This window comes from Mustela lutreola, chromosome 6 (genome assembly GCF_030435805.1).
Source record: "Mustela lutreola isolate mMusLut2 chromosome 6, mMusLut2.pri, whole genome shotgun sequence".
NCBI classification, from domain to species: Eukaryota; Metazoa; Chordata; class Mammalia; order Carnivora; family Mustelidae; genus Mustela; species Mustela lutreola.
The window spans coordinates 2,057,833-2,085,102 of NC_081295.1; the positions used below are offsets into that span (position 1 = coordinate 2,057,833).

The window sequence follows — 27,270 nt, forward strand, 5'->3', positions numbered from 1 at the left end:
ATGATGAAATAGGCATGAAGAGCCCTAACATTGTGGGAGAAACAAGTCAAATGGCCTGAATTCGGAATTTCTGATGAGCTCATTGTTTAGGACTTTGGAAGACGCGACGTCTCCCCCAAGAAGCTTCGACTTTATTACTATTTTCCCTCTAGGTCATAAGGGAACATGCCCCATCATCAGTTTTGATTTTCTCAAAAACGATCTTATTTTCTGTCTTAAAAAGCTCAGAAAAATGTCGAATATGCCCTTTCTGTGTATGTTGCAAACTGTGAGGCACAATCTTCAATCCCTGTTTTTGCAGAATGAGTCTCTAAAATGTCAGATTTTTCTTAACTATTTTTCTTGCAAGTTACCACGTGTTTGAGTGAACCTCCGGCCACTGGGGCTGCAGGGCAGGTGCTGGTGGCCGTCACAGGTGTGTGGTCAAAGCTCCTTGAGCTTCTCAGGCCAGTAGGACCCCTGCCAGTCACGTTAACGCCAGCGTCTCGTGTGTTTCTTGCACGTTCAAATCCATCTCACTATAGAGAACTTGACGTCTGCTTTCTCTAGAGAATGTTCCTGTTTTAGGCCGAGAGGACCCACTGCGCCTCCAGGACCAGAGCAGGGCGGCCCTCAGGAGTAGCGGCGGTCGGAGCTGCCCACACTCGGAACAGGTCTCTATGAGGACGAAGTAGGTAGGTGACGTCTGGACAGACGGAACGCACAGAGAGGACGGGTCTGTTTTCACAGGGGTAGCCAGGATCGGGCATCCGGTGAGACTGTCTGGTGTGTGGGAAAGGCACAGACCCAACGGTGGGCCGTGGGACATGGGGTCTTTTATGGGAAAGTCCCCTACAGGGTGACACCCCGCCCACCTGCTAACGTGGTCCTGATTCTTGATTTCTAGAAAAGGACACCGTACTTCATGGCAGAGGACAGAGCTCCAGGGCCCGCCGGGAAGCCGCTGGTGTTTCGCGTTGACGACAGCACCCCAGAAGTGGTGCAGAGCGTCCTGCTGGAGCGGGGGTGGGACAAGTTCGAGCAGGGAGGGCAGGACGTGGAAGACTGGAACCTGTACTGGAGGGCCTCCTCCGTCCGCATGGCCAAGCACACCAACATCAAACCCTGGCAACGTCTCAACCACCCCCCGGGCACCACCCGGCTCACCAGGAAGGACCACCTGGCCAGACACCTGAGGCACATGAAGACGACGTACGGCGCGGCCCTGGACGAGTTCGTCCCCCTGACGTTCGTGATGCCCAACGACTACAGCAAGTTTGTGTCCGAGTACTTCAGGGAGAAGCCCGGGGCGGGCGGCGCGCGGAGCTGCTGGATCTGCAAGCCGGCGGAGCGCCTGCGGGAGGGGCATCCTCCTCTTCAGGGACATCAAAGACTTAGTCTTCGACGACGCCTACGTCGTGCAGAAATACATCTGCAACCCTCTGCTCGTGGGCAGGTACAAATGCAACCTCCGCATCTACGCGTGCGTCACCGGCTTTCAGCCTCTGACCATTTACATCTACCAGGAGGGGTCAGCGCGGTTCGCCACGGAGAAGGTCGACCTCGGGAACCTGCGGAACAGCCACGCGCATCTGACCAACAGCAGCATCAGTAAGTGCGGGGCCTCGTACGTGAAGGTCAAGGAAGTGGTCGGCCACGGCTGCAAGTGGACCCTCAGCAGGTTCTTCTCCTCCCTCCGCAGCTGGGACGTGGACGACCTGCTCCTGCGGCAGAAGATCAACGTGGTGATTCTCACGGTGCTCGCCATCGCGCCCTCGCTGCCCGTCGCGGCCAACTGCTTCAAGCTCTTTGGCTTTGATATTTTGGTCGACGACAACTTGAAACTGTGGCTTCTGGAGGTCAACTTCAGCCCCGCCTTGTCCATAGACTGCTCGGCAGACGCATCCGTGAAGAGGAAACTTATCCATGACACCATCGAGCTGACTTACTTATGCAGTCTTAGAAACGAGAGGGCAGAACCGCGTGACGGTGCCAAGGGGAGACGCAGCGTCTCCCTCGCCAAGCTGCACGCGGGCGGACTCAGCAAGCCTGGCAGCGTGCGCTCCTCTGAGTCCCTCTTACAGCGGACGAGTAGAACTTTGAAGGATGAATCTGCCGTGAAGAAAGCCCTAAAAATAGGCCCTGAAAATAAACATGCGTCCCAGCCGAGGGAAATGGCGAGCGGGCAGAAGGGCCTGCTTCTGTCCACAAAAGAACCCCAACCCTCTGACCAAGCCAGAGCTAACGCGGAGACACTCGACCTCTCATAAGACGCTTCTCCTGTTCATGTCGCTCAATCAGTCGTGCGTGGGCAAGACCGGCGTCTCCCCATGCGTCCCCTCGCACAGCAGCAGGTGCCGGGTCTCCAAGCAGGGAATTTCGTGCTCATTTTTCCTTTCTATGAAGCGACTTTCAGAGCATCTAGGAACGGATTAAATGTCAGAAGCATAATCCAAGAGCTCCGGAAACTCATGAAAAGCAGCATCCCCACGTGGTGGACATGGAAGCAAAAAGAAGGTGACGGGCTTTGAGGGAAACCAGGGACCCCTTCACCGGGGGCAGCAATGACTCAGCCCCAGACCTTTGTGCTCAGCACATCGACCACCTCCCTGGGGGCCCCGGTGGGGGGGTGTGTAAATAGGAGGTCTCGGCAAAGTCAGACACATGCAGGCGGTGATTAAATTATGTGATATGACTGGTTTATTTGGTCCGGTTTCTTGGGAGAAGACAACTCTGCCTCTTGCCTGCACTTGGAAACGCGTCACCTCAATTACACTGCGCACTTGTGTAAACATGGAAACAAGATTATTACAATATTTTTTAAGGACTCTTATGGGAAAACAGTACCATAAAAGGGTCAAGCCTTAACTTTCTTGTTTTTTAACACACCATTCTTTGTTCAAAATTGTTTTGTCAACTTAATGATGAAACAGTCATCTGGGGTGAGGCCAATTGCTGAAAATCTCCCCCCAAAATACCCAAACAACTCTGTCATTCCTCAGTCCCGGGCCCTAACTAGACACTGTGCCACGTAGCTTCCCAGTGAGGACACCCAATGACCACACCCAGAAGGTGGCCGCCTCTCGGTTGGTCCCCTCGCTGAGCGGTCACCAGCCTGCATGCGTCCCAGACGTGCCACATTACCACTCCTGCCTCATAAGAAAGCAGTGACGAGTCCTAAGACACAACACTGCAGCATTGACTTGAAAACTTTACGCCGAGTGGAGAAAATCCAGACCCCAGAGGCCGCATGTCGTAGCCTTTCCTTTACAGGGAACGCTGCGGGCCGGCGACCCACAGACGCAGAACACGGACCAGTGTTTGCAGGGCCTGGGGGGTGGGGTGGGCAAGGGAGCGACTGTGAGTGCACAGGGGGTTTCCTTTTGGAAGACAAGAATGTTCTGGAGATAGTCGTGCAACACGGAGTGCCGAGGTCACTCGTGGTAGGTTTCACGTTAAGCTCGTGTTACCACAATCACAGGTTAGAGCAGAGCGAGCTAAGTCGGGCTGGCTGGAACTAGAGACCGGGAACGCGGGACGGGACGCGGCGGGTGACAGAACGCGGGAGGTACCAGCACAGGATGACGAGCTGGAATCACAGCTTCGGCGCCCCTCCGTGGCTAACGAAATCCGAGCACTTGACCTCAGTGGTTCAGAAAAAAGGAAGAGAGAACTCAGCAGTCTGGACGCGCGGCCCACATGTCACTGTGCCCGTGGCCCGGCTCCCGGCGTGACAGCACTTCACGCGCTCCCAGCCTCGGTCCAGGAAGGGCTGAAGGGAATGGGGTGAGGGGGGGAGCATGAGTGAAGCACGATTGTTCGGATCTTTCGTAGCAGATTCCACTTCCAGTATTTGGCAAGAACGGGTTCTTTCTAGAAATGGTGAGGCGTGCTCCACGACCAGACCAGGAGGCTGGCGTCACTGGAAAATCTCCGTGTCTTCGAATACTCTCCCTTCACCACGAGCCAGGAGTTACGACCCCGCCAGGAGGGCGAGCGCAGCAGAGAGGCATGAGGCGTGTGCTGTTAAGGAAAGATGGATTTACTGGAGCAATTGAAGTTTTACAGCAAGAGCCGTGGGAAAAACATGCAAAGTCTGGGAAGTGTCTCTCTTAAATGGCAAAAGGTGAGTCAATTAAGCCAAAATCATGGTGAGTTAATGTAAGCTCCAAACGCGCCAGGAACCCGTACGGGCGCGGAATTCGCATGCCGGGACGCAGCTGTGGGAGGGACGTGGAGGGACACAGACGCAGTCTTCTCGGGCAGAAGGTCCAAGCTCCAGAGACCAGAGACTTCCAGGAGACGTGGGAGCTCTTCAAGGAAACCCCGGACTTGCGTTTGGGAAAAGGAACGGGCTGCGTTCCTTGTCCTTCCCCTACGTACAGCTGAAGACTCGGCACAAAGACCAACGTAAGGGGTCGCCGAGGGGATGAGAGGCAGCGCTGTCCAGGTCCAAGAGAAACTGTGTTGGATTTTCTGGCTTTGGGGATTTGGGTGTTCTGAGTTTGTTTGTTTGTTTGTTGGCCTCATACCCACGAGGGGGCTGAGGGGCTGACAAGGCACACGGACATGAAGAACCCAGCCTCCTCTCCGAGCGAAGGACCCGGCACGCAGATGGGATCACGAGCCCTGAGAACGCTCCCAGGGAGTGGGACCGTCCTGCCGCTGAAGGGGAGAGTCTTGCGTCATTTCCAAACTGGGTCTGATCTCCCCTGGACTCCAGGTTAGACGAAACCAACAGCAGGGCCACAGGAAGCCAGGATGAGAATCTTCGGGAAGGAATGGGGAAGGACGCATGGTCCAGAGACACTGGGGTCACCCTGGGCCACAAGGCTTGTGGGTGTTGGGGGGACGCCCCCCCAGTGGGTGGAGCCTGAGCCCAAAAGTGCGGGGTGGCAGGGGCAGGTGGGCGGCAGGTGCACAGCGGCCCGCGGGCAGGAGGCAGACCCAGGGGGGCACAGCCGGGCTGCAGCAGCCAGCCTCGTGGGCATGCAGGGGTCCGGCGGACACAGGCGGGAGGAGGCAGCCCCCCGCGCGGTGTCTTCCAAGCCTGCCCTTCGAGACCCCTCCCGTCTGTTGCGCGGACTCACCCTGTCCATCTGCAGATGTGTGCGATGACGGCACGGCCCCCCCGGGGGAGGCTCGGCCTGGGCATGTCCGCACCCCTGCAGGGTGCACCCGTCAGGAAGGGGCAGTGGGAGGTAAGCCACATCCCCGCGTCCTCTGCCGAGATGCTGATGTGCCCAAGCAGGCTGCCGTCTGCAGTCACTGTCCAGTCCAGTCCAGTCCCCGCTGGGGCTAGTGTGTGCGGGGCCTCTGCGGGGGGACGATGCATTAGACGGGGTGGCGGAGGGGTGGAGGACGGTGACTGGCTCAGGCGGGAAGGGACGGGTCGCTGCGTTCCCTGCTGGACACCACCGTCCCCTGGCTCGGCTGTGACATCTCATCTCAGCATCAGAGGCGAAAGAGAGACCTTCTCTCTCTCTCTCTGAAAACTCCAGGGACAACCCTGGTCCACGTTGCTCACGATGACAGCGCAGGCATAGGTCGCATGGGTATCCTTAATCCCAGAGAATGGGGGTTCATATTCACCCCTGGGGGCTCCCAGAGCCCCCGGAGAGCAGGAGGAAGACTTTCCTTGAGGAAAGCAGGAGGTACAGGTCTCGGAAGAAGGGGTGCTCGGCAGACGCAGGCACAGTTTGCCGTGAAAATGGACGGGGGTCGTCCCTGAGGCCTCGATGCCACCTGAGGCCGCAGGCGGATACTGGAAGTTGGGCAGCATCTGCCGCGGCAGAAAGTTACAGACGCACCGGCCTAGGATTCCACCCTCGGTCCAGACACAACGGGAGCAAGACCAGCAGCGGCTGGCAGCACCGGCGAGGGCTCCACAGTGGTCACTGCCCGCCTGGAACGTTCTGGACCCTCCCACCTCATGGGCTCTCCACCACGTTTACCCACAAACACTTCCCGGGGTGGGCACTGGGCTTCAGGACCCTTGTCCCCTCAGAGGAGGAGTGTGAGTGCGTGGGGAGCTCGGAGCCGGGCCTTCCCAGCCACCGGCCTGTCGGGAAGGGTGCCTGTCGGCCCCGGGCAGCCGTGCAGGACTGATCAGTGCCTTACTGGGGGTGAGCGGACATTCCCGAGACCCGCACAGTCACCTCCTGTCCCACTTATGAGCTAGAAAACTGCAAGGGAGTCTGGTGGTGAGGGTCCTGGGCAGTGGGGCTGGCCCGGAGTTGGGGGGGAGCTGGCTCTGTGCACCGCCACAGTCGCTGGCCACGGGGGTCACAGCCCTGGGGCCTGGCCACGGGGCCCCTGGCTATGGTGCGCTGCTGCCTTGCAGAAGCACGGAAGGGCTCCGAAGCCCACACAAGCAGACGGCACCCAGGTTGAACAAGCAAAGGGCGCGCGAGCTTTCCAAGGGCAGACAGGGAGAGGTCGGGGGCCGGCCAGTGCGGTGGGAGCAACGCAGGGGTGATGAGGGGCGTGTCCCCTCCTCCTCCCCAGCGCAGCGTCCCAGAATAGAGGACATGACTCACTAGCAAGAAATTTAAGTTCCAAAATGACTCAAATATTATTGTCATTAAAACTCTGACTTGGGGTCGGTTTGGTGACTGTTCTGTCGTCCAGCCTGTACTTCCTGCCACAGCTGGACCCCATCAAGGTTGACAGGGGCTTCTCTCAGGTTCGTGAAGAGGTTTCTGTTTTATTTTGTTTTTCCAAGCATTTTCACGCAGGTCTCTGCTGACTGACGTCCGGAGAGCCGGAAGGCGCCCAGGCGGCAGCACAGACCCAGGCCCCCGGTGCTCCCGGGCGGGGCTCCCAGGCCGCGTGAGGCCACCTCCCTCAGCCGGGGGCTGCGACCCGACATTCCCACCAGAACTTTCAGTATCTGACTTGCCTCTAATTTAACCAAACCCCTCCCTGTCCGTTTTTCTTTAAAAAATAAATAAATGTATAAATCCAAACCAGGAAACAAATTTGCCGCGATCGCATTCTAATCGCAGTGCTGGTGCCTCGTTTTTCATTCCCCGTGTCTCGGGCCTGGAAACGCGCAGACAGCACGGTTCAGGGGGGACCTGCCTGGCGTCTTCAGGTGCTGAGGGAAGTGTCTCAGGAGGGGGTGTTCTTGTTCCTGAGAGCCCTGGGGTGACGTGAACCGAGCAGAGAAGGACGGTTACCATGTGGGGTCACTGGTGTGCGGAACATCAGGAACAGCGTGGACCACCACAGGGGACAGGAGGGGAGACGGAGGGGAAGAAGTCAGAGAGGGAGACGACCCACGAGAGGCTCCTGATCATGGGGAACAGATTCAGGGGTGCTGGGAGGGAGGGTTGGGGGATGGGGCAGCTGGGGGCGCGCGTTCAGGAGGCGCACGATGAGCACGGGGTGTCCTACAAACCGAAGAGTCACTGAACATCACATCTGAACCTGACGCTGTGCCATATGCTGGCTAATTGAATTAAACTTTAAAAATGAAAGATTGCACTAAAAATAAACTCCGCGGGGCACATCCCGTGGAGAAAGTCGCCGGGAGAGGAGACAGGTTCGGGGCGATGGGTCCGTGCAGGGCTGCAAGTGACAAGGCTCCGTGACGTCCAGGTGTGCGTGAGCCCGTGGCAGGCCGAGGGCTGTTTCGGCCGTGCTGTGTATCGTCGAGTCCCAGGCTGTCACGAGGGGGCGGTGGGCTCTGGGCGGGACCCACTGCCGGGAAGACAGCGCCCAGCGTTCTGCCAGCACACGGCGCCGTTGGCAGAAACCCAGCTGCCGGGGGCAGGGACCCCCCAGAGCTGCTCACTAGAGGCAGGTGACCACCAAGCGAGGGACAGAACTAAGGACATTTTCGCTTCCTAAATTCGCCCCACGTCATCGGAAACGTTCGCACAGAGAGAATGCTGCTGGGTGGTATCCGCGGGAGGCAGCGGTGTCCCCCAGAGACGTCTGCACCCTAATCCGGGGGCCTGTGCGGATGTCACTCACGCAGCAAACGGCTGGTAACGGGAGCAGGGTCAGGGAGACGTGACGATTCTGCGTCACTGGCTCTGGGGGCAGAGGAAGGGCACCGCGGCCCAGGACAGGCGGGCGGTAGCAGCTGGCGGAAAGAAGGGAGCGGGTCCCCCCCGAGAGCCCCCAGCTGGACGCGGCCCTGCCAGCCCACCTCAGAATCCCGACTTCCCAACTAGAAGCCACTGTGGGTAGAGATTTGTTTCGGCAACAGGAGACTAAGGGCTGAGTTCTAAATAAGAAAACACAGACCAACACAACACGGGCTCGCGCGGTTGTTTAATGGAGGCATAAAAAACAAGGTCAGTTCACATAGCGTAGGAGGCAGTCGGCTTGGTTCCCCGCAGACTCCTGGTCTCTCCGGCTCAGGGTTAGCGCCGGCTGATTGGCAGCCTGTGTACCTATAAGAGCGTGCACATCCCCGAGGCACAGGTGTGGGTCCCCGAGGCACAGGTGTGGGTCACCAAGGCACAGGTGTGGGTCGCTACTGTACAGCATGCACAGAGCTCAAGGCCACAGGCAGGACGGGAGGGACAGACACACCCCCTTCCTCTACAAACCTGGCCCGTGGCATTTTGGGAGACCCCCAGTGGATAAAGGGACTGTTTAAGGTCCAGCAGCACAACAAATTTTATTTGGGAAAAGTCGTAAACGTCCATGACCTTAAGAAGAAACATCGATTGAGGCTCTGAGCGGAGGTACCAGCAGCCGGTGCGCTCCACCTGGATCCCAGGCTCTGAGCACCCCTGCTCTCCCGACTGTCTTTAAACTCTGCTGCCCTCGGGGCGCCCGGGAGGCTCAGTCAGTGAAGCATCTGACTGCGGCTCAGGTGATGATTTTGGGGTTCTGGGATTGAGCCCTCCTCAGGCTCCCCACTCAGCAGAGTCTGCTTCGCCCTCTCCCTCTGCCCCTCCCCCTGCTTGTGCTCACTCTCTCTTTCTCAAATAAACAAACAAAAATTTTAAAAGACAAAATGAGAATAGTAACAATTCTGGGAAGGCATGAAAATTAACTACGGACTAGTGAAAAAATAATCCAGGCTGAACGATCGGTCCAAGGTGTGAGCGTGTAAAATGGTCATTAAGCATCGGGTTTTGTCTTTTGCGTGGGGTGTTTATTCTAAAGCGCCAGCCGCACTGAACCTACAAAGGAAAGTTTAGTTATTTAAGGACGTCTAATCTAATTAGCACCAATCTTCAAATGCTCAGGAAACAGTCATTTCAAAGCTACACTGGATAAACTGGGCATTAAACAGTGCTAATTGTTGCGACTGTGGCCGTCCCCGTTCAAAGTGCCTCTGATTTTACAGAACCAACGACAATCGGACGTACGGGGACCGTGTCCTGTTACGGACCCGCTCGCTTACACCAGATCTAACTTCTGAAGCCTCCAGGCCGTCTCCTCACCGTCGTGGAGAGGGGCCTCAAAGATGTAGGAGACCTGATGTCCCCCCAACTTGCTCCAGGCCCCTTGGGAGGCACACAGGTAAGTAGGTGGTGGGAACGCAGTTGGGGACGAGCCTGGGGACGAGGGCCCAGGGGACTGGGGGGACCTGCCGGACGGACGGGAGTGGGATCCACGGGGAGCTTCCTAGAGCAGAGGCGGCTGCGCAGGCCTGGGAAGGGGAAGGACAACAGGGGGGCTTGGGGGAGACAGGGCTGGTCCTCGGGAAGGGCCTGTCCCTGAGCTGTGCTGGGAGAGGGCACTGGCGGGGGGAGGGCAGAGGCAGGCAGGGCAGGTGGGCGGGGGCTGGAGTGCCACGCTCCGAACCCAGACCTTTTCTGTCCTGCCCGCCCTCAGACCACACGACCCGTGCCCAGCCCTGAGGAGGTGCGAGGAACGGAACTGGGGCGCGATCCGGCGGCTTCAGGTGCGGCTCGGGGTGTGCGGTCCTGAGCGTGTCCTGACGGCCAGCGCGCCCCAAGCCCCGCATGAATCATCGGCTCTGATTCCGGATCGCAGAGCGAGACCGCTCCGGAGCTGGGGACACGTCAGACACCACCGGCCAGGCCCGTCGTCTGGGGCCCGAACGCGGTTTACCAACGAACACGAAGACCAGTGTCCGCTCCCCGACCCCGCACAGAAGCTCCGTTCTTCGTCCCGCACCCCGACCCCGCACAGAAGCTCCGTTCTTCGTCCCACACCCAGCCGCCGTCCTGTTTGCTGCAGTGGAAATTCTCGGGATAAGTTCATTCAAAATAAAACAATCGGCACGTGCTTTTCTTTATTTCTTTCTTAAGACAAAGCAAAAGCAGCTTTTCCCTAACAGATTAGTTTCACCTGTTAACTGACCAGTGACGGGGCCGTGGTCCTCGGGAAGGGAGAGGCCTCCGTCCGGGGCAGCTGCTCTCTCTGCTCTCCTCCAGAGCCGAGAGCACGCTGTCCCTGGGTCACTTCAGACAGCGTCACCAGCATCCCGATGGCCTCCGTAACGCGGCGCGGGTGACACGGGTTGACATGGCTACGGCGACGGACACAGGATGGCTCGCGTCCTGCAGAGCAGAACAGGAGTGCGCACCGAAAACACAAACACAAATCCACGTTTCACGACAAGATGGTTCCAGAAGGGATTCTTCCCCGGGGAGTCTCCGCGTGAGGACGAAGCCCGCTCGCCGCCATCGCACTGTTAGTTTCTAGGTGGCCTGCAAACGGCACCATGAGGAGGTCACTGGTCGCTGTCGTGACCTTGAGAGGAGAAGATCCTGAGCCTCCGGAGGGGACTGCTGCCGGGCAGGGACGGGCCCCGACACCCACCATGCTGACCTGGGCCAGGCTCTCTGTGCGGGGCTACAACTCTCTTCCTACCCGACCCGGCAAGGTTGGGGGTTAGAGGTCACGGAGGGCAATCGGTCTGGCTGGGGCTTGTGGAGGGAGGGAAGTCGGGGTCTGCTCATCAGGGGGCCTAACGGGACGGCCCCGCTGACCCCCCGATCCCGTCACAGGGCAGCGCCGGCTCCTGAGAGGCGGACAGTGGCGGCCCTGCTAGGGCTCCTGGGACGCGCTCTCTGGTGAGTCCCCTGTCCCCCAGCTGGGGCCGATCGAACCATGCATCTCGACCAAGGAAGCCCGGGGTCTATGGAGTCACAAATCCTGCATGACTTGGGGTGTCCTAAAGTTTTATCGCCATTTAGGGCCGTGAATAGGCTATTAGTTTCTGTGTCTGTTTCAGAAAAAAACAAAAACAAAAAACAAAAAGAAAAAAAAAAACCAAAACCATAATCGGGAAGTCACGCGTAACGTTGGGTTTTGAGGGACGCCCGATGCCTTCTGGCCAGGAGCACGTTCCCAGGCTGGCACCTGATGCTCACGGTCCCGGAGGCGGACCGGGTTTCCTGGGAGCCCGTGCAGTACACGGTCCTGACGGCGCCGTCGGGGTATTCCCGCCGCGTGAACCCGGCCGTTTGGATCTCCCTCTGCCCGTTGCTGAGCACGATGGTCCTGTCGCCGCTCCTGGGAGAGGACGGGGAGCCGGTGAGAGCCGGCGCGGTGGCGGGGCCGGAGTGTGGGAGGAGGCCCGGGCGGCGCCCTCCTGGGCTGGAAGCTTGGCCTGGGGGAGAGGGGAGGGGCTGCAGGGGAGTGAGGGGACCACAAAGTACGATATTCCGGAGAAGTGGCACCGAGCTCACGCAGACTGCGCGGTGGGGACACCTCAAAGTCCACCCCGACGTCCAGGAGGGCCTGTGGGGCCGCGGGCGGCTGGCCGGTGGGCACAGCCTCACGCCTCTCCCCTGCGCACACGGGGCGTTGGAAGGTCGCGGGCTCTGGGAGCGCCGCCTCGGGGTGTCTCCCGCGGCTGCTCCGGTGGGCCTGCTTGCACCCGGGCTCCCACCGACACGAGCCGACCAGGCGTGCACAGAAGGCCTTGAGTACTTTCAGGTTGCAGCGCGAGCCTGGCCACGTCAGCGAGGAGAACGCAAGTCAGTGTTAGGATCCATGTGGGAACGAGATCAGGGTCAGAGACAACACGGCAGGGTCAGTGACAGCGTCTTCCATCGCCCCGTTTACGCAGACACCTACTCTTACCCAAGTTAAGCTGAAGCAATGGTTGCCCACACGCACCTGTGTCCTGTCGTCGTACTGACCTCTCCACGGTGACGACCGTCCCGTCCGGAAACACTGTCTCCTCACAGCCGCCGCTCAGACGTCTCACGGTCCCGTCCGGATGCACGATCTCCGTCGAGCCATCGGGGTGGTATTTTTCTGTGGAATACACGTTTTAGAAATGCAGCCCCTGCTCTCCGTGCTGCGTCTCTCACGGCTCCCACGTGTCCCCCAGCGACCCACGCCACAGAGCCCTGGTATTCAAGACGCGGTCTTGTGTCCTGCTCCGTCATTTTTTATGTGTAGTCGAGTGTCTTGCTCAGACTGAGCTCCCGCGTCTCCGTAGAAGACAAAATTCATGTTCTTCCACCTTTGCTCAAGTCATCCCCTTGGCTGAAATGTTCTTTTCCTCCCGTGTGCTCTCCAGGTCCTTCGAGAGGGAAGGTCATTTGTCCATCCCACACCGGGCGACCTTGGGCTTCTGAATGCCTCCGACCTTCACTCTTACTGTTTTGACCTGGGGCGTCAGACGAGATAACGGGGTGAAGACCCAGGTCTTCCTCTGCGCGAGCCTCCGGGGGCGATGCTGACTTTTTACCTTGTGCAAGAGACAGACCCTGAGGGGCTCCCCGGCTGGTTCAGTCGGTAGAGCGTGCAACTCTAGATCCCAGGGGTGTGAGTTCGAGCCCCACGCCAGGAGCGGAGCGTACTTAAACAGAACCGTTAAATGCGACGAGGCTCTCTGTCCAATTCCGAGACCCTGCTCTACCCCATGTTCCCACAGGATCAAAGGCAGGTTATAATGCACACACGTGGTGTAAATCACTATTCGCATGTGATTGTGAAGTAAGGAAAGCTGTTAGACTTGATTGATTAGTTTCTGTTTTCTTTCTGAAAATATGCATGTGCTTTTGTTTGAACTGTTAGCAGTTGCCGGCAGATAAGAGGAAACACCAAACAGGAGAAAAACAAATCTTACAACTGAGGGAGAATTCTACCCATTGAAATATTTTTTAGCAAAAAAACTGTGAAAGCTTGTTTTTCTGTTATATTGAGGGAATGCCCAGGACGACCCGGGGGTGGCTCTTCTTTGGAACGATTCTCCGGAGCCCCACGGACTGCACGGAGCTCACGGATCCCCGGTGCCACTCTGAGCCCAAGCCTGCTGGTCCACGTGAATCCTACAAGAACACGCACGTGACACACAGTTGCACACGTCAGACGTCAGGAGTGGAAAACCAGGCCTTTGACCGCTCTCCTGAAATGTCCGTCCCAGGGAGCAGGTCTGAGGGTGCAGATGCGCCTCCCAGGGCTGTGACCGGGCTTGGGGACAGCGAGGAAACACAGGTCTACAAAGCGCCTCTCTCCCCAGGTGACCAGACCACACACTGACGGGTCACTGACACGGTGTGCGGGAACAAGCACGCGTCGTGCTCTATTGTCAAGAACTGGCGAAGGTCACCGGAGGAGACGACTGCTCTCGTGTCCACCTCTGCACGCATTTGCCAAGTCAGAGCCCAAAGGACAGGCTGTGAGGGTCCATCTGGGCATCGGCTGGAAAGAGCCTGCTTTGGGGCCCCTCGGGCCCCTGATGATGGTCTCCTTGACTCTCGGCGTGTGGCAGGTCAGACCCTCTGACAACACCACCGCCGCCAAGTGTGATGCCCGATAAAACAGCACTGGAGACCCATGTCGATGCGCTCACGCCCACGACAGAGGCCTGACCTTGCAGGGGCGGCCAAGAAGCAGCTGGAGCGGAGTAGAGCCCCCACTGTCCGAGCTGCCCTCGCAGGGGCTCCGCAGGGACTCAGAGCTCATCCCTGCTTCCAGACCACACGCTCACGTCATGCCCCCTGGACAGGGACGAGGCAGGAAACATGCACGGCAAGACCAGGCTCCAGGGAAAGTGTCCCGCTCCGAGCCCTGCGGGAAGCTGGGGAGAGGGGACGCCCCAGTCCCAGGAGCAAACCCAGAGGAGCCCCCGCTGGCAGCACCCTAGAGCCTCTGAAAGAAGCAAGGCCAGATCTCTCCCGGCTGACAGACCCCGACGGGGACCCGGGACGCACCACCACCACCCCCCGCCCCGCACAAGCCGACAGCTGGGGCCGCGGAAGTGGGGAGGGAGTGTTCCGCGGGGGTGGCACCGGCACGGGCTGGCCGCCAACGCCCCTAGTGTGACGCTGAAAACCAGGGAGAAGTGATATTAGAATGAATGACAGGCCGGCCCCGTTCGGCCGAGGAGACTGGGAGGCGACGGCCAACAGCTCGCCCAGGAAGCAGCAAACCCAGGACAGCGTGGTGTGAGGAGCGCCGGGGAGTGGCGGGAGCAGCTGAGCCCCACACTCGTGACGAGAGGGACGGACGGTGCAGGAGGGTCGTGCCGCGGTGGACGACGGCTGAGGGCGTTGCTGAACTCGGACAGGTGCTGGACGCGGCCGAGGGCACCCCGGTCCACCGCGCCACAAAGGGCTTCTAGACTCCTACGCCCACGAGTGAGCTGCGTGGAACGTGCTTGTAGGAGGGCATCGTGCCGTCTTCTAAGCTCGCCTTTCCCCAGGCCTCCTGCGACGGCGGGTGCCCTGCCTTTCAGAAGACGCGGGTCACTCACCCTGAGGCTCACACGGTCCCCAGCACCGTGATGCGGTCCCATCCGCAGCCGCCCCGTCGCCACGGACCGCGAGACACAGCGTCCCCCGCGAGCAGCAAGAAAGAAGACGATTCACCCGCAAAGGAAGACGTCGGGGGTGCCAGGCCTTCCCACCGATGCGACAGGTGCCGCAGGAAACCCTCCCCGCGCTGAGAATGATTGCTTGTCCTGCGTTTGCTCCAAATTCTCCAGCGAGGGCCCTCGGCGCAAACCCAGTTTGGCTATTGTAAATGATGTTGCTATAAACATAGGGGAGCCTGTATCGCTTTGAATGACTCTTTTCATAATTTTTTGGCTAAATATCCAGTAGTGCAATTGCTGGGTCATAGGGGGGCTGGGTCATAGGGGGGCTCTATTCTTAACATTTTGAGGAAACTGCACACCGTTGCCTGGAGTGGCTGCCCCAGCGTGCGTTCCCACCAACAGTGTAGGAGGGTTCCCTTTCTCCGCAACCTCGCCAGGACCTGTTGTTTCTGTTTTTACTTTCGTCATTCAGAAGGTGTGGGTGTAGCTCACAGTGATTCTGACTTCATTGCCCTGATGATGAGTGATGTTGGGCATCTTTTCTGGTGTCTGTTGGCCATTTGTATGTCTTCTTTTTTTTTTTAATTTATTTTTTTTTCAGCATGACAGAATTCGTTGTTTTTGCACCACACCCAGTGCTCCATGCAATCCGTGCCCTCTCCAATACCCACCACCTGGTTCCCCCGACCTCCCACCCCCCGCCCCTTCAAAACCCTCAGGTTGTTTTTCAGAGTCCACAGTCTCTCGTGGTTCACCTCCCCTTATGTCTTCTTGGGAAAAATCTCTGTTCATGTCTTCTGCCCATTTTTTAACTGGATTATTCATTTTTTGAATGTTCAGTTTTATCACTTCTTCATATATTTTGGATACTAGCCTTTATCAGATATGTCATTTGCAAATATCTTCTGTTCTGTCGGTGGCCTTTTAGTTTTACCAATTGCTTCCTTCGCTGCGCAGAAGCTGTTGGTTTTGCTGAAGTCCCAGTAGTTTATTTTTGCTTTTCTTTCCCTCGCCTCAGGAGACAGATCTAGGAAGAAGCTGCTGTGGCCGATCCCGGAGAGGTTACTCCTTGTGTTCTGCTCTGGGACTCTGATGGTTTCCTGTCTCACATGTAGGTTTTTCAACTATCTTGAATTTATCTCTGTGTAGAGTGCAAGGAAATGGCCGGTTCCGTTCTTCTGCATGGGACTGTCCAGTCCTCCCAACACCCTTTGTCAACGAGACTGTCTTTTCCCACTGGATATTCCTCTTAGCTTTGATGAACATTGATTGACCACAGAGTTGTGGGCTTATTTCCAGATTCTCTATTCTTGAAAACACAACTTTTATAAACCTTAATCTAAAGGCAATTATATATATTTATGTAAATTATAATTTATGTAAATATGAATTATATTTATGAATATAAATATGTGCTCTCAAGCACACATTGGACATTTGGGGGAGGATGACTATATTCTGGTCCTTAAAGGAAGACAAAATATATCAAAGAAAGGGTAACAATATAAGCTATGGTCTGACACAACTTAGCTGAATCAAAATGAAGACAAAAGGAGAGCTAAAACTCCCCGCACACGTGGAAATTATTGCAAGACACTTTCAAACGTAATTCACGAGCTACAAACTACAGGAAAATAATCAATCAATCAATAATCAAACTACCAGAAATAATAAGAGATACTTAGAACTGCATTAGAAAAATAAATGCTAACACAATTCGAGGGATATAATGAAAAAGGTGCTCAGAGGGAATTTATAGCCTGGAATGTTTATGTTAAAGAACAAACACCAGAAACTGAGGAGAACTTATGCCTCCCCTAAGGACCGTTTTTAAGATATTTATTTTGAGAGAGAGAGAGAGAGCTCAAGTGGGAAGGGCAGGGGGGAGAGAATCTCGAGCAAATTCTACTCTGAGTGCGGAGCCCAACGCCGGGCTTGAACTCACAACCCTGAGATCACGACCTGAACCAAAACCAAGAGTCAGACACTTAATGGGCTGTGCCACCCAGGCACCCCTCCACCTGAAGGATTTAAGAAGAAAATGAAGTCAAACAAAACGCATAATAAATATAAAGCCTGAATTTGTGGAAGAGAAAAAGCAGAGCTGTAGTACGACACATCAACAAAGCCAGAAATCAGCAATCTGAGATAAATAATAACCACAAAGACCTCTGTAAAACTGGTCAAGGGAGAAGCTTTAGGAAGGAGAGAGAAGCCACAGCCACAGCTGAAGCAGACGCGAGCACATGTAACGGGCTGAGTCCGATCGTGCGTGACTTCTGGGATCCCGAGGGACAGCGTTTCACTCCGGGCTGCGGAGCCAGACCGCACAGGAAGCCAGTGCGTGAGTGTGCACAGGCCGCGCGCTCGCTGCTCTCAGGTCCCTCACCGCTAAGGTGAGGACAGCGAGGGCACTTATGTCTCCCGGATCCGTGTGCAGATGGACAGCAGCTAGAAGCCCGCTGGCCACGTAATGACCACCACGTAACTCAGAGCTAGTCGACGGCTCTTAGTACTAAATCATTAGGGCTGTGGCTTTCATTACCTGGAAACTTCGAGGGACTTTTCTCACTCCCCAACTAGACCTCAGCTGTGAGACACACTGGAAAATGTACCAGAGGTCCAGGGACCACCTCCCAAAATGAACAAAAGGAGAAACGAGCGGATGATGGCGGCGAGCCTGGAGAAGCAGGGGGAGGCCCCGAGTTCTGCAGTGAGAAAGAAGTTGATGTAGAAGGACATGGGCTGGGAGTTCCAGAAGAAGAAAGGAGAATGCAGCGGAATGGCAATTTCCCCAAAGGTCACGGCCATGAACCTTCTGGGGTGGACGAGGAAACGTAAATCTGTAGGAGTAAGAAGCAGAACGAATTCCAAACAGAATAAATAGAAATCCTAGGGATATGTTGTGGGTGGAACTATGTTCCCGCAAAGTTCCCGTGTGCGTGTCCTAACTCTCACGGCCTCAGAATGGGGCCTCACCCGGCAAGAGCATCTTTGCAGTGGTAGTGAGTTAGGATGGGGTCCCACTAGAGTCGGGTGGGCCCTGATCGCACGGGGCTGGAACGTGCGCAGACACACGACAGGTGAAGGGGGCCTGGAGGTGCGCAGCTTACCCTCCAGGGGCCAGGAAACAGGATGAGATCCACACAGCCACGCACACATGCGGGCACAGAGAATGCTAAAGCAAATAGGACAAAAAGTTAAAAATTGGTGAATCTGGGTAAAGGGCACACAGAAGTTCTCTGCACATCCTGGAAGTTTGAAACTACATTAAAATAAATGATAATCATTTTAATTCAGAGCCAAGAAAAAACAATGGACCATACCGGCACAGCTGAAGTCTGCGTTAAAGGACAGACCCTGAGCGCGACGCCCGCAGTGAGAGTGCGTCTTCCCTCCAGCTCACGCAGGAGCAGGACACTGAACACGCGGACGCTGAAGAGAAGCAGGACCCGTGCAGACGGTGTGTCCGAGCGTGGTGCACGCAGCTGTCACCGCCAGGCAGAGGTTAAACAACAGACTTGAAACAGACGGGGAAGGGATAGACTGACGGCTGGTCTCACACCAGCAGGACAGAGCAGGTGGTCGCACCCGTGGGGCACGGTGACCCACTACGGCACCACCCCCCACGAAACAGGACGCTCCTTTGGCCCCGGAGGCTGCCCTGCCCGCCGCTGGGGATTCGCAGGAAGCACCCACCATGCCTGACGCAGCCGACCTGGGTGGGTTAGTTCCACTCCCTTCGGAGACAAAGGATGAGCACCGGGCGGGAGTAGAGGAGACTCGGTGCCAACGGACGTCATCCGCACACTGGCAGGTGAGCAGGATGGCTAATGTCCAAAGTGGCTTTGACTCTGTGGGTTACAGACGCGGAGAACCCGGACCCCACCCCTCACGTGGGGCGCTCCTGATTTTGTAAAATTTCAGCTTGCTTGGTTTGAAAAGCCGAGGACGGGACCCACCCATCCCAAACGAGTCCATCATGAGCAGCGGCACTGTAGCCCCAGACGGGTAGGAAACGTGCGTGTGGTTTGAAGACCTGGGAGCGGAGCTCGAGCCGTCAGAATGAGAGCAAGAGCCGCAGCTCCTGCGCAGGAACAGGGACGCTGATCTCTGAGCAGAGACAGCTGGTGGCTGTTCACAAACTTGACCCTCGTCCTGGCCACTGCTGGGGGCGCTGGACTTTCACCCTCTTTCCAGACGTGCCCGTCGGGCCACAGGCTATTTCGTAACTATTTGCAGAGTCAGGAAGATGCAGCAATGCTGCGTAGGAAGTGTGCCGCCAGAGCGGGTTTCATTTTCAAATTGGCCCCAGATCAGGAAGTGACATTTTTTTCCCCGTGCAGAGAGGCCGGATTTAACCATTCCTGCTGCTGGCAGCCAGGCAGGAAACGACACAAAAACACAAAACCCAAAGGGAAGAGTGCTTTTCGCAAACGCGGACGGCCAGGCAGAGGGTGTCGGAGGCGGGGAGCAGAGACAAGGCTGCAAGACAGAAAACCACCCCAAAGTTGACGGGAAATTAACCGTAAGGAGTTTTTCACACGGCGCACTGGAGTTGGCAGATCTCGTTGGTATTTGGATAAATGTGCAAACTCACTTAGACTGTAAGCCTCGGCCGCCGCAGAGGCTGGAGGAAGAGGTTAGCACTTGGGGTGCGGGCCTGGCGGCGAGGAAGGGGCTCTGGCAGGAGCTGAGCCTAGGACAGGAGCAGCGGGGACCCTGGAAGCAGCTCAGGATTAACTGGGTCGGGGACAAGAGAGACCCGAAGAGTCCCAGTCTTGTTCCAACAAGCTCCGAGCATTGACCCCTCGCCTCTGTGAGGAGGACCTAGAAATCAACATCAGACAGAAATTCCGTGGCCGGTGTCCACACAGGCGCCATGTGATACGTTTACACAGTGCATCCCGCGGCGGAGAATCCGTCCACGTCCACATAAACCTTTTGCTGAACTTTTAAAGACCCAAGTAAAAAAATCAGCCACAGGGGTGCCTGGGTGGCTCAGTGGTTTAAGCCTCTGCCTCCGGCTCAGGTCATGATCTCAAGGTCCTGGGATCGAGCCCCACATCGGGCTCTCTGCTCCCTGCTTCCTCCCCTCTCTCTCTCTGCCTGCCTCTGCCTACTTATGATCTCTGTCTGTCAAGTAAATAAATAAATATTTTTTTTAAAAATCAGCCACAAAACCTCCTCGTTATTGAGATACTATGTATTTTCCCAACAAGAAGCCTAAGGAACATATTGATAGTCCATGAGAAAAGCATTGGGTGCTGACCTACGTTTGCGAAACAGTGAGCGCTCCTGCCTCCCGCCCCTTCCCCCGGAGCCCCGGAACCCACGATACTAAGGATGATCAGGGCCAGAGAGGAAAGGGTCAGCTTCCCCAAGCCCAGCGCTTTCCCAATCTGCTTGCTGGAACCCTTGCGATGCGGCTGGCGGCGCTGGCAAGCGATCTGAGCATAGTGTGGGAAGTCTCAGCTTCCAGGGTCAGAGCTCCCCAGCCAGCGGCTAGGCCCGCGATCGGGGGCGGGGGCGGGAACCCAGACACGCAGCGCCCGCCGCACTGGCCAGCGCCAACAAGGCTACCACACTGCCAGCGGCACCCCAGGCCCCGGAGCCAGCATGGGTGTCCACCCTGTCTCGGCTCTCACAGCGCCGCCCACTGGTCCTGGGTCCCTGACGGTCCATGGTTGGGGCTTTCTCATGGGACGTCCATGATGAAACTCAGACAAGACGTCAGGCGGCCTGGAGGCTCTCAGCAAGCAGTCAAACGGGCGCTGGCTACGGCCCGCAGGTCAGCACCCTTGAAGTGACCTCCTGCACACGGGACCCTGTAGGGTTGACTTCATGCCCCCCAGCAGTGTCACTCCGGCGAAGAGCCGCGGCAGCCTGACAGGTTCTGGCGTGAAGGTTTTCAGGTTGTTCAACGGTGACGGTTAGACTTCTTACAGTAGAAGAAGAAGAAAACCAAAGGGCGAAATCCAGACCAAATACTGATTATCTGAGGGCTCCAGGGTGGTTCAGGCAGTTCAGCGGCTGCCTTCAGCTCAGGTCGTGATCTCAGGGCCCCAGGTTCGAGTCCCGCATCGGGCTCCTTGCTCAGCAGGGACTCTGCGTCTCCCTTTGCCTCTGCCCCTCCCCCTACCTGTGTGCGCTCGCTCGCTCTCTGTCAAATAAATAAATAAATAAATAAAATCTTTAAAAAAAAAAAAACTTAAAAAATACTCATTTTCTAGAATAGTCTTTCAACCTACTTGTATAAAAATGATAGCCATGGGGCACCTGGGTGGCTCAGTGGTTAAGCCTCTGCCTTCGGCTCAGGTCATGATCTCAGGGTCCTGGGATCGAGTCCTGCATCGGGCTCTCTGCTCGGCAGGGAACCTGCTTCCTCCTCTCTCTCTGCCTCTCTCTCTGCCTGTCTCTCTGCCTACTTGTGATCTCTGTCTGTTGAATAAATAAATAAAATCTTTAAAAAAAATAAAACGGTAGCCACTGCATAGTTAGGCTAAATGACCACATTTACTGATCACGACATGTTAAAACAAAACAAAACAAGCCACCTGATGTCCTTCTGCGCGGCGAGCGCCCCTGGGCTAGTCTCTGGTGGACAAGAGCTGCCAGGAGCGCGTTTCCAGAGGCAGCAGCTGCGAGTGTCAGGGCGGGTCTCGCAGCCCAGTGCCACGACCGTGTCTGTGAAAACGTACAATCCTTTGGCGGTGGCGGCCACGGCGGACAAGGGAGACAGCAGGAATATGACCTACTTCAATAGAGCACTCTCTCTTATAATCCACACTCAGATGCTGGTGGGGGTCGAGCGACAGTGGTGACCCTAAGGAGGACGTGAGAGCGCGTCCTCTCAGCGGGGAACTTGCCCACGAGGTGTCCCATTTAGAGAGCCGGCCCTCCCAGAGCACAGGTCACTAGTGTGAGAGAAGAGGGACTCAGCACAGTGAGAGATAAAATTAAACGGTTTGAAGCCAATTCACAAAACCAAGAACCTCAGATTTTAACCAGAACACGGAATTCTTAGAACTTGAGAGAGGACGGCTTCGGAGAGAAAGCCGCTGGAAAGCTGAGCGACCGGCCTCCTGCTCATCGTGCCCCCTCCGGGCAGACAGCGAGCGCACACAAATGCCCGCTGCCGCCATCTCCTCGGGCTTCTGGAGCGTTTGCAGCCCCCACCCCAGCACCGGGCTCCAGGCTACGTGAGGCCAATCAGAAACGAGACTTGGGTCCTCATTCGGTTCCTCACGCCCTGAGGTATCCGGACGGTCGCTGCCGGGGAGAACGGGCATAGCAGGCTCCGCCGTCTGGTAAAGCGAACGTTGCATGAGACGCGCCGACGGCCGCCCGCGCCACTCACCTGTCTGCTCAGGGAACCGCAGGACGGCCGGACCGCTGGGATGGGTCGTGTGTGTGATCCGAGCATCTGCGGAACCATAAACCTGGAACCAGAAACACCCACGTGGGGAGGCTGCTCGCGTTAGCATCTTGAACCTGGCTTTGACCTAGTGAAGTACTTTGTGTCAGTGGGAAAGGCCTGCCCCGTCCACAGGAAGGTCCTGGGGCTTGCCACGAGTCTGAGAGGTCACCTCCTGTGGGGCGGCCCTGTCCTTCACCCGGGCGGCCTCGGTCCTGGGGAGACCTGCTGCTAACCCGGCCCCGCGACTTCCTGACGGGCGCAGAGAGTGCGAGCCGGGAGCCCCACGACCACAGCCGCCCAGCTCGGACCCCGCGCCCGCCAGGCGCTCCAGAGAACTCAGACAGGCCCCCACGGCGTTCAGACGCCCACAGAGCCCTGCCTCTGGGACCGGTCACCGGATTGTGATGTTTCAAATCAGTGTGACGCCTTTGGGCTCCAGCCAAGGGGCGAGGGAGGGCGGGAAAGAGCAGCCGCGGACGGGGACGCTTACGGGGGAGGAAGTGTTGCTCTCGGCGCAGCGCAGCGCCCCGAACCGTATGCGCGGGAGGAGACGGTAATCAGAAGAGGGCGAGGAAGCAAAAACCCATTTCATGCTAATGTTTTCCAAGTGAGACTTGGAAGGCAGACGTTTCACTCGACTCCTGGTTTGGGGCCCGGCCCCGGTCACCTCGTGTGGGCCACCTGTAAGGTCACCTCGTGTGGGCCACCTGTAAGGTCACCTCGCATGGGCCTCCCGTAAGGACAAGGCCCCGCCGTCAGGAAAGGAGGCGCCGTGCGCTCGTGGGGAACGTGCTCGATGGAGGGGAAGCATCTCGCCCCGGGCTGAGAGCCGAGGGCCTGGCCTGCCCTCTTGTTCCAGAGGCTCAGTTTTCCCTCAAGACCAAAGAGCCAGCAGCAGAGAAAAACATGGCAGGTGCCCCACCACGACACGCTTCTGCTCGCCGCCGGCACCGCACCGGGAACGTGCCAGGACCGAGATGGGGAAGCTTTCCTTCCAAGGACGGCCGTGGGGCTCTGGCTAAGAGACAACATCGGGAGACTCCAGGTTCTGAACTTAAAGTGTTGGAGTAAGCGCTGAGTCAGTGTCACGTATGACTGAACCACACGGGGACATAAGCAGAGTCACTGTGTACCTGGGTCTTCTAGGCTCTCCGTGTTTGCGCTGCTCGGCAGACAAGCGGGCGTGGGGTTACCTCGGGCCAGTGACAGGGCACACGGCCAGGATGCCATGGCTGCGACCGCCCCAGGATTCTAACGGCCGCCCTCGCAGGTGGTCAGAGGCCTCGGGCTGGGTCGGAGTTACAGAGCAGGGAGCCGACGCCTCTCGTTACCACCGTTAAAACAGGAAAAACGGAAACCGGAGAGGAGCGCCACGGTCATTCAGAACTCCCCGGGCCCCGAACCTCCGCATTTTCATCCCAAAACTTGGTGAAAAAAACAAAACAAAACAAACAATGAGGTCGATTATTCTAAAAAAGACTTTTTTAAAGAAATGAGTAAGTTCGTAAAGAATACAGTTCGGCGAGGTCCCTGTCCCCCAAGCCTGTCGTCCGTCTCCCTTCTTCTCCAAGCTTCGCTCACAACGAGCCTTTGTAAGTCGACCAAGTTTCCAGAATCACGGTCAGTCCTGAGTTGTCCGGGGTGTTGCCTCTCCGGCAGTCTTGCCTATAAATCCTCCAAATTTTGAGGACTCAGTCCCCCACCCCCCAACCACACGACAGCGTAACACCGCATGGACACGCACGGTGTCCCAGGGTCACAGACACGGTGTTTGCCGAATGTGGGAATCCTGAACCATGTAAACGGCCGTCATTACTCCGTCAGAATTACGAGTCTACCTTGGCACCTGCCACCGTCACACCTGTATCGTCTGGCTTCTCGGCCGCTCTCGGTTACCCCCTCCCACCTCAGCATGACGGACAGTTTGGGCAGATAGCTCCTGGTTGGGAGGAGCAGGAGGTGCACCCCGGCCTGCGCCCGCCGGACAGCAGCAGCACCCGGCCCTCCCCACCCGCCGCCGGCCGGGACATCCCAAGCTGTGCAGACGCTGCGAATGTGCCGGAGCAAAACCGTCCCCAGCCGAGAGTCCCTAACCTTCCCAAGAGCTGTTCGGGTTCTTCAGGTGCAGAAACCGGGGCTTGATGAGCTTAGTTCCTCTGCTCCTGTGCAGGCCCAGGGCCACCGGGAGTCCACTAAGTCCCCATCCCTGCGGCCCACGCTTCCTGCCTCCCCGCACGGGTGGCGTCCGCAGGGAGACAGGCCTCCTGTCCCCGGGCTGAGAGCGCCGCGGGACAGGAAAGCAGGAAAGGACGCTGCGTCTCCCCCATCTGAGCCGCCGGGTCCCAGCTCGCACGAGGCACACTGATCGCTCTGTAACTGAGTGTTCGCTGCGTGTCCCTAGAGGACGTGGTGGTGGGGCCTTCCACGGGGCGCTTGTCCACGAGAGTCCGCACCGTCTCCGAGTTAGCTCCCCGTCCTGGTCTCCCACTAGAGGCGTCGCGAGGCTCGCGGTCTCCAGGTGGCTGAGCGGGAATTCACGGCCAGCAGGTGCCAGCGCTTGCTCCCACCAGAACGTGGGATTTGGGGGCTCGTCCATCAGGAATCTCACGGCCCAACGCATCCAAGCCGCCCGGCGGGCCCGAGGCTCTCGTCCTTGAGCCCCCAGGGGAAGAAGGGTGCAGGCGGACGGAGACCTTCCTCATAGCTGGTGGTCTTGACGACAAAGAAAAGGCAGGCGTGGATTCTGTACTCACCAGCCTCTGATCCGGCAGGACCTTCTGCAGGTCCCCTTTAAGCACCGCAGGACGGCGGTCTTCTGGCCGGCCCCCCTGTCCTTGCCACTTTCCTTCGAGAAGGGGACGGCGTCACGGCCCTCGCCGGGTGTCTCGGCCGCCTGCATGGAAACACGCGAGATCCAGCAGGCAAGAGGACGTAAAGCGTGATTCTCACGGAGTCACTCTTCCCCTCAGCGTCCTCGCGTGTCGACGGCTCGGGCTTTATCTCCGCAAGTCCTAAGTCCGTCCGCCCCAAACCTCGCCTCAGCCCTGAATCTCGTTGTGGAGGATGCAGGTTACGATTGGCCCCAAACCTCTGCTTCTCTTAAGCTCACGCGATGCGAGTTCTCCGTCGTCTGTCTAGACCGCCCACGGCACGGAGTTTGCCGAGTGTGGGAATCCTGAGCCGTGTAAACGGCCGTCATCACTCCGTCAGAATTACGAGCCGTGCATTTTTCGTCCCTTTCTTCTGATCCCCGCGACACTCCCCCTGACCCAAAGATTCACCGATTTCCATTAACGGTCGGCAAAACGGTGCGTGAGTTCAGAGGCATGATGCTAACTAGGAGTTTTGGAAAATAGTGTTCATGTGACTATTAACAGAAGGGGGGCGCTGACCGACGGAGGCCCAAGACCTGGGGGGCTGACATCTGCACGTCAGTAACATCTGCCCGTCTGGTAACATCTGCACCTCTGAAAAGTCCGCACGGTCCAAGTGCTGTTATTAGTCACGTTGTGGCCTTGTCGTCCTCGACTGTAGCTCGGAATGAAGTTGCTGATTTGACTGGGGAAGGTGCAGGGGACAACGAGCGGAGTCTGGGCTTCTCGAACCCTCGTCAGCCACCCATCGAGCAAAGGTCAACGGTGGACACCCCGCCAGCCCGCGACGCCGCAGCCATTGGCTTCGGGCTGGAACCAAGACCTCTTCGCCCTCGTCCCAAACCAACTGGCGAGGTGAAGCGAGTCTGGGTTCAGCTCAGTCTTAGAAGATCGACTGCTCAACCCACAGTAAAAACTCTGATGAGGTTTGAAGACACGATAGCGTCTCAGAAATGAGAAAGCACAAGTCACGTTTCAAACATTCCACATGAGGAAAATGTTAAGCTTTTGTCCACATTATAAAAAAGGCAGGCGGGAGCGATAAGCGAGCACACAGCCGTGCGTGTGTCCGACACAAGACACACCCGGGGCCCCAGGCCGAGCGACGTGGGACAGAGCGTGGGGCCAGCAGGTGCGTGAGGCTTCGAGGGGGGGACCGAGCCGCCTTCTGCACCCCCAGCCCTCGAGGGGGCCTATGGTGAGTGAGGGGGTCGCCCACGTTCTCGTCCAAGGAGTGGGCACACAGCGTCGCTTCCTTCTCGTAGACCCCCCGGTGAGACGGGGACGGAAGGTCTTCAAATCCCATGGTGGCCCCTGAGAAACCCATACAACCACCGCACCAAGGAAAGAGCCTGTAGAGGGGTTCAAGCTGTCCCACAAGTAGCACTTCCTGCTGTTCGTTTACGCGGACGTTTTCTCTGCTTATGAGAGCGCGGGTCCCCCTAAGGTCGGCCAGAGCCCCCACAGGGATGAGGGCGACTCCACAGCCCAGTGGGACCGGCTCAAAACAAAGGCTGAGGAAGGGCGTGATTTCGGCTCAGGCCGTGGTCAGAGGGACGTGAGATCGAACCCCACGTCGGGCTCCCTGCTGACCATGAAGTCTGCTTGGGATTTTCTCTCTGCCCCTCCCCCTCAAACTGATAAATCAATATATCTTTAAAATGTTGGCTATGGAGGAAGGCACTGCTGCCACTGTGTCCCGGGGGCATGGGAGACCCCAGGGGCAGTGATGGCCGCCCACCCCTTCTGCAGGCTTCCTGAGACCACCGTCGGTCAGCCCGTGGACGCACCCTTCATAGCCAGGAGGGCTCCTCAAGGGCAAAAAGGTGGAGGCCGAGACAAACCACAAAAATGTGGAGGCGATAAGGGGCAGGTCGGGTTTAAAACATGTTTTTCCCGTTAAGATGTTGTGTGGCTTTATTTACTGGAAACAAACCGGCAGCCAAGGACACTACATGTGTCCCCTCCAAGGGCTGCTGACCTGGCCCTGGGTCCAAGCCTGCGGGCACCTGCACGGAGCCCCAGAGCCAATCACGCAGGAGGGCCCTCCCTCCCAGGGGACCAGGGCGTCTGCCTACCTCGCTGGCCGGGGACCGCATTCCTTCTTCCTGGTCCCCCTGTTCTGTCTGGGCGTCGACACGGGAAGGCCCTGGCTCTCCAGGAGGGTTCTGCAGGAAGAGAACAGCCCTGGGCCCACGAGGTCTCCATGAGATCTGCGGCTCTGAGCGGGGGCGGGGGGAGCCGGGCACCCGGACCTCCCGCAGCCCTGCCCACAAGGTCCG

General features: G+C 57.5%; 2 protein-coding genes across 8 annotated transcripts in view; one reads left to right on the forward strand and one right to left on the reverse strand.

The window, feature by feature from the left end:
- The first annotated feature begins 904 nt into the window (after positions 1-904).
- On the forward strand, positions 905-2,510 carry TTLL2 (tubulin tyrosine ligase like 2). Its single transcript, XM_059176430.1, is given in 4 exon segments — positions 905-1,329; positions 1,331-2,195; positions 2,197-2,320; positions 2,323-2,510. Coding segments are annotated over 4 exon segments (1,602 nt in total).
- Positions 2,511-10,152: 7,642 nt separating this feature from the next.
- Positions 10,153-27,270, reverse strand: part of LOC131833360 (centromere protein J-like) — a 28,035-nt gene continuing 10,917 nt past the window's right edge. For 3 of the 7 annotated variants that reach the window (XM_059176534.1, XM_059176536.1, XM_059176531.1), the window contains 4 exons: positions 27,067-27,156; positions 22,056-22,137; positions 12,066-12,183; positions 10,153-11,433 (listed from right to left, as the gene is read on the reverse strand). In XM_059176534.1, coding sequence (XP_059032517.1) covers positions 11,211-11,433; positions 12,066-12,183; positions 22,056-22,137; positions 27,067-27,156 — 513 coding nt within the window. In that variant the 3' untranslated portion in view covers positions 10,153-11,210. Of the gene's footprint in view, positions 11,434-12,065; positions 12,184-18,021; positions 18,995-22,055; positions 22,138-27,066; positions 27,157-27,270 lie in introns of those variants that run through there. The other 4 variants (XM_059176533.1, XM_059176532.1, XM_059176535.1 and 1 more) reach the window with 4 other exon arrangements.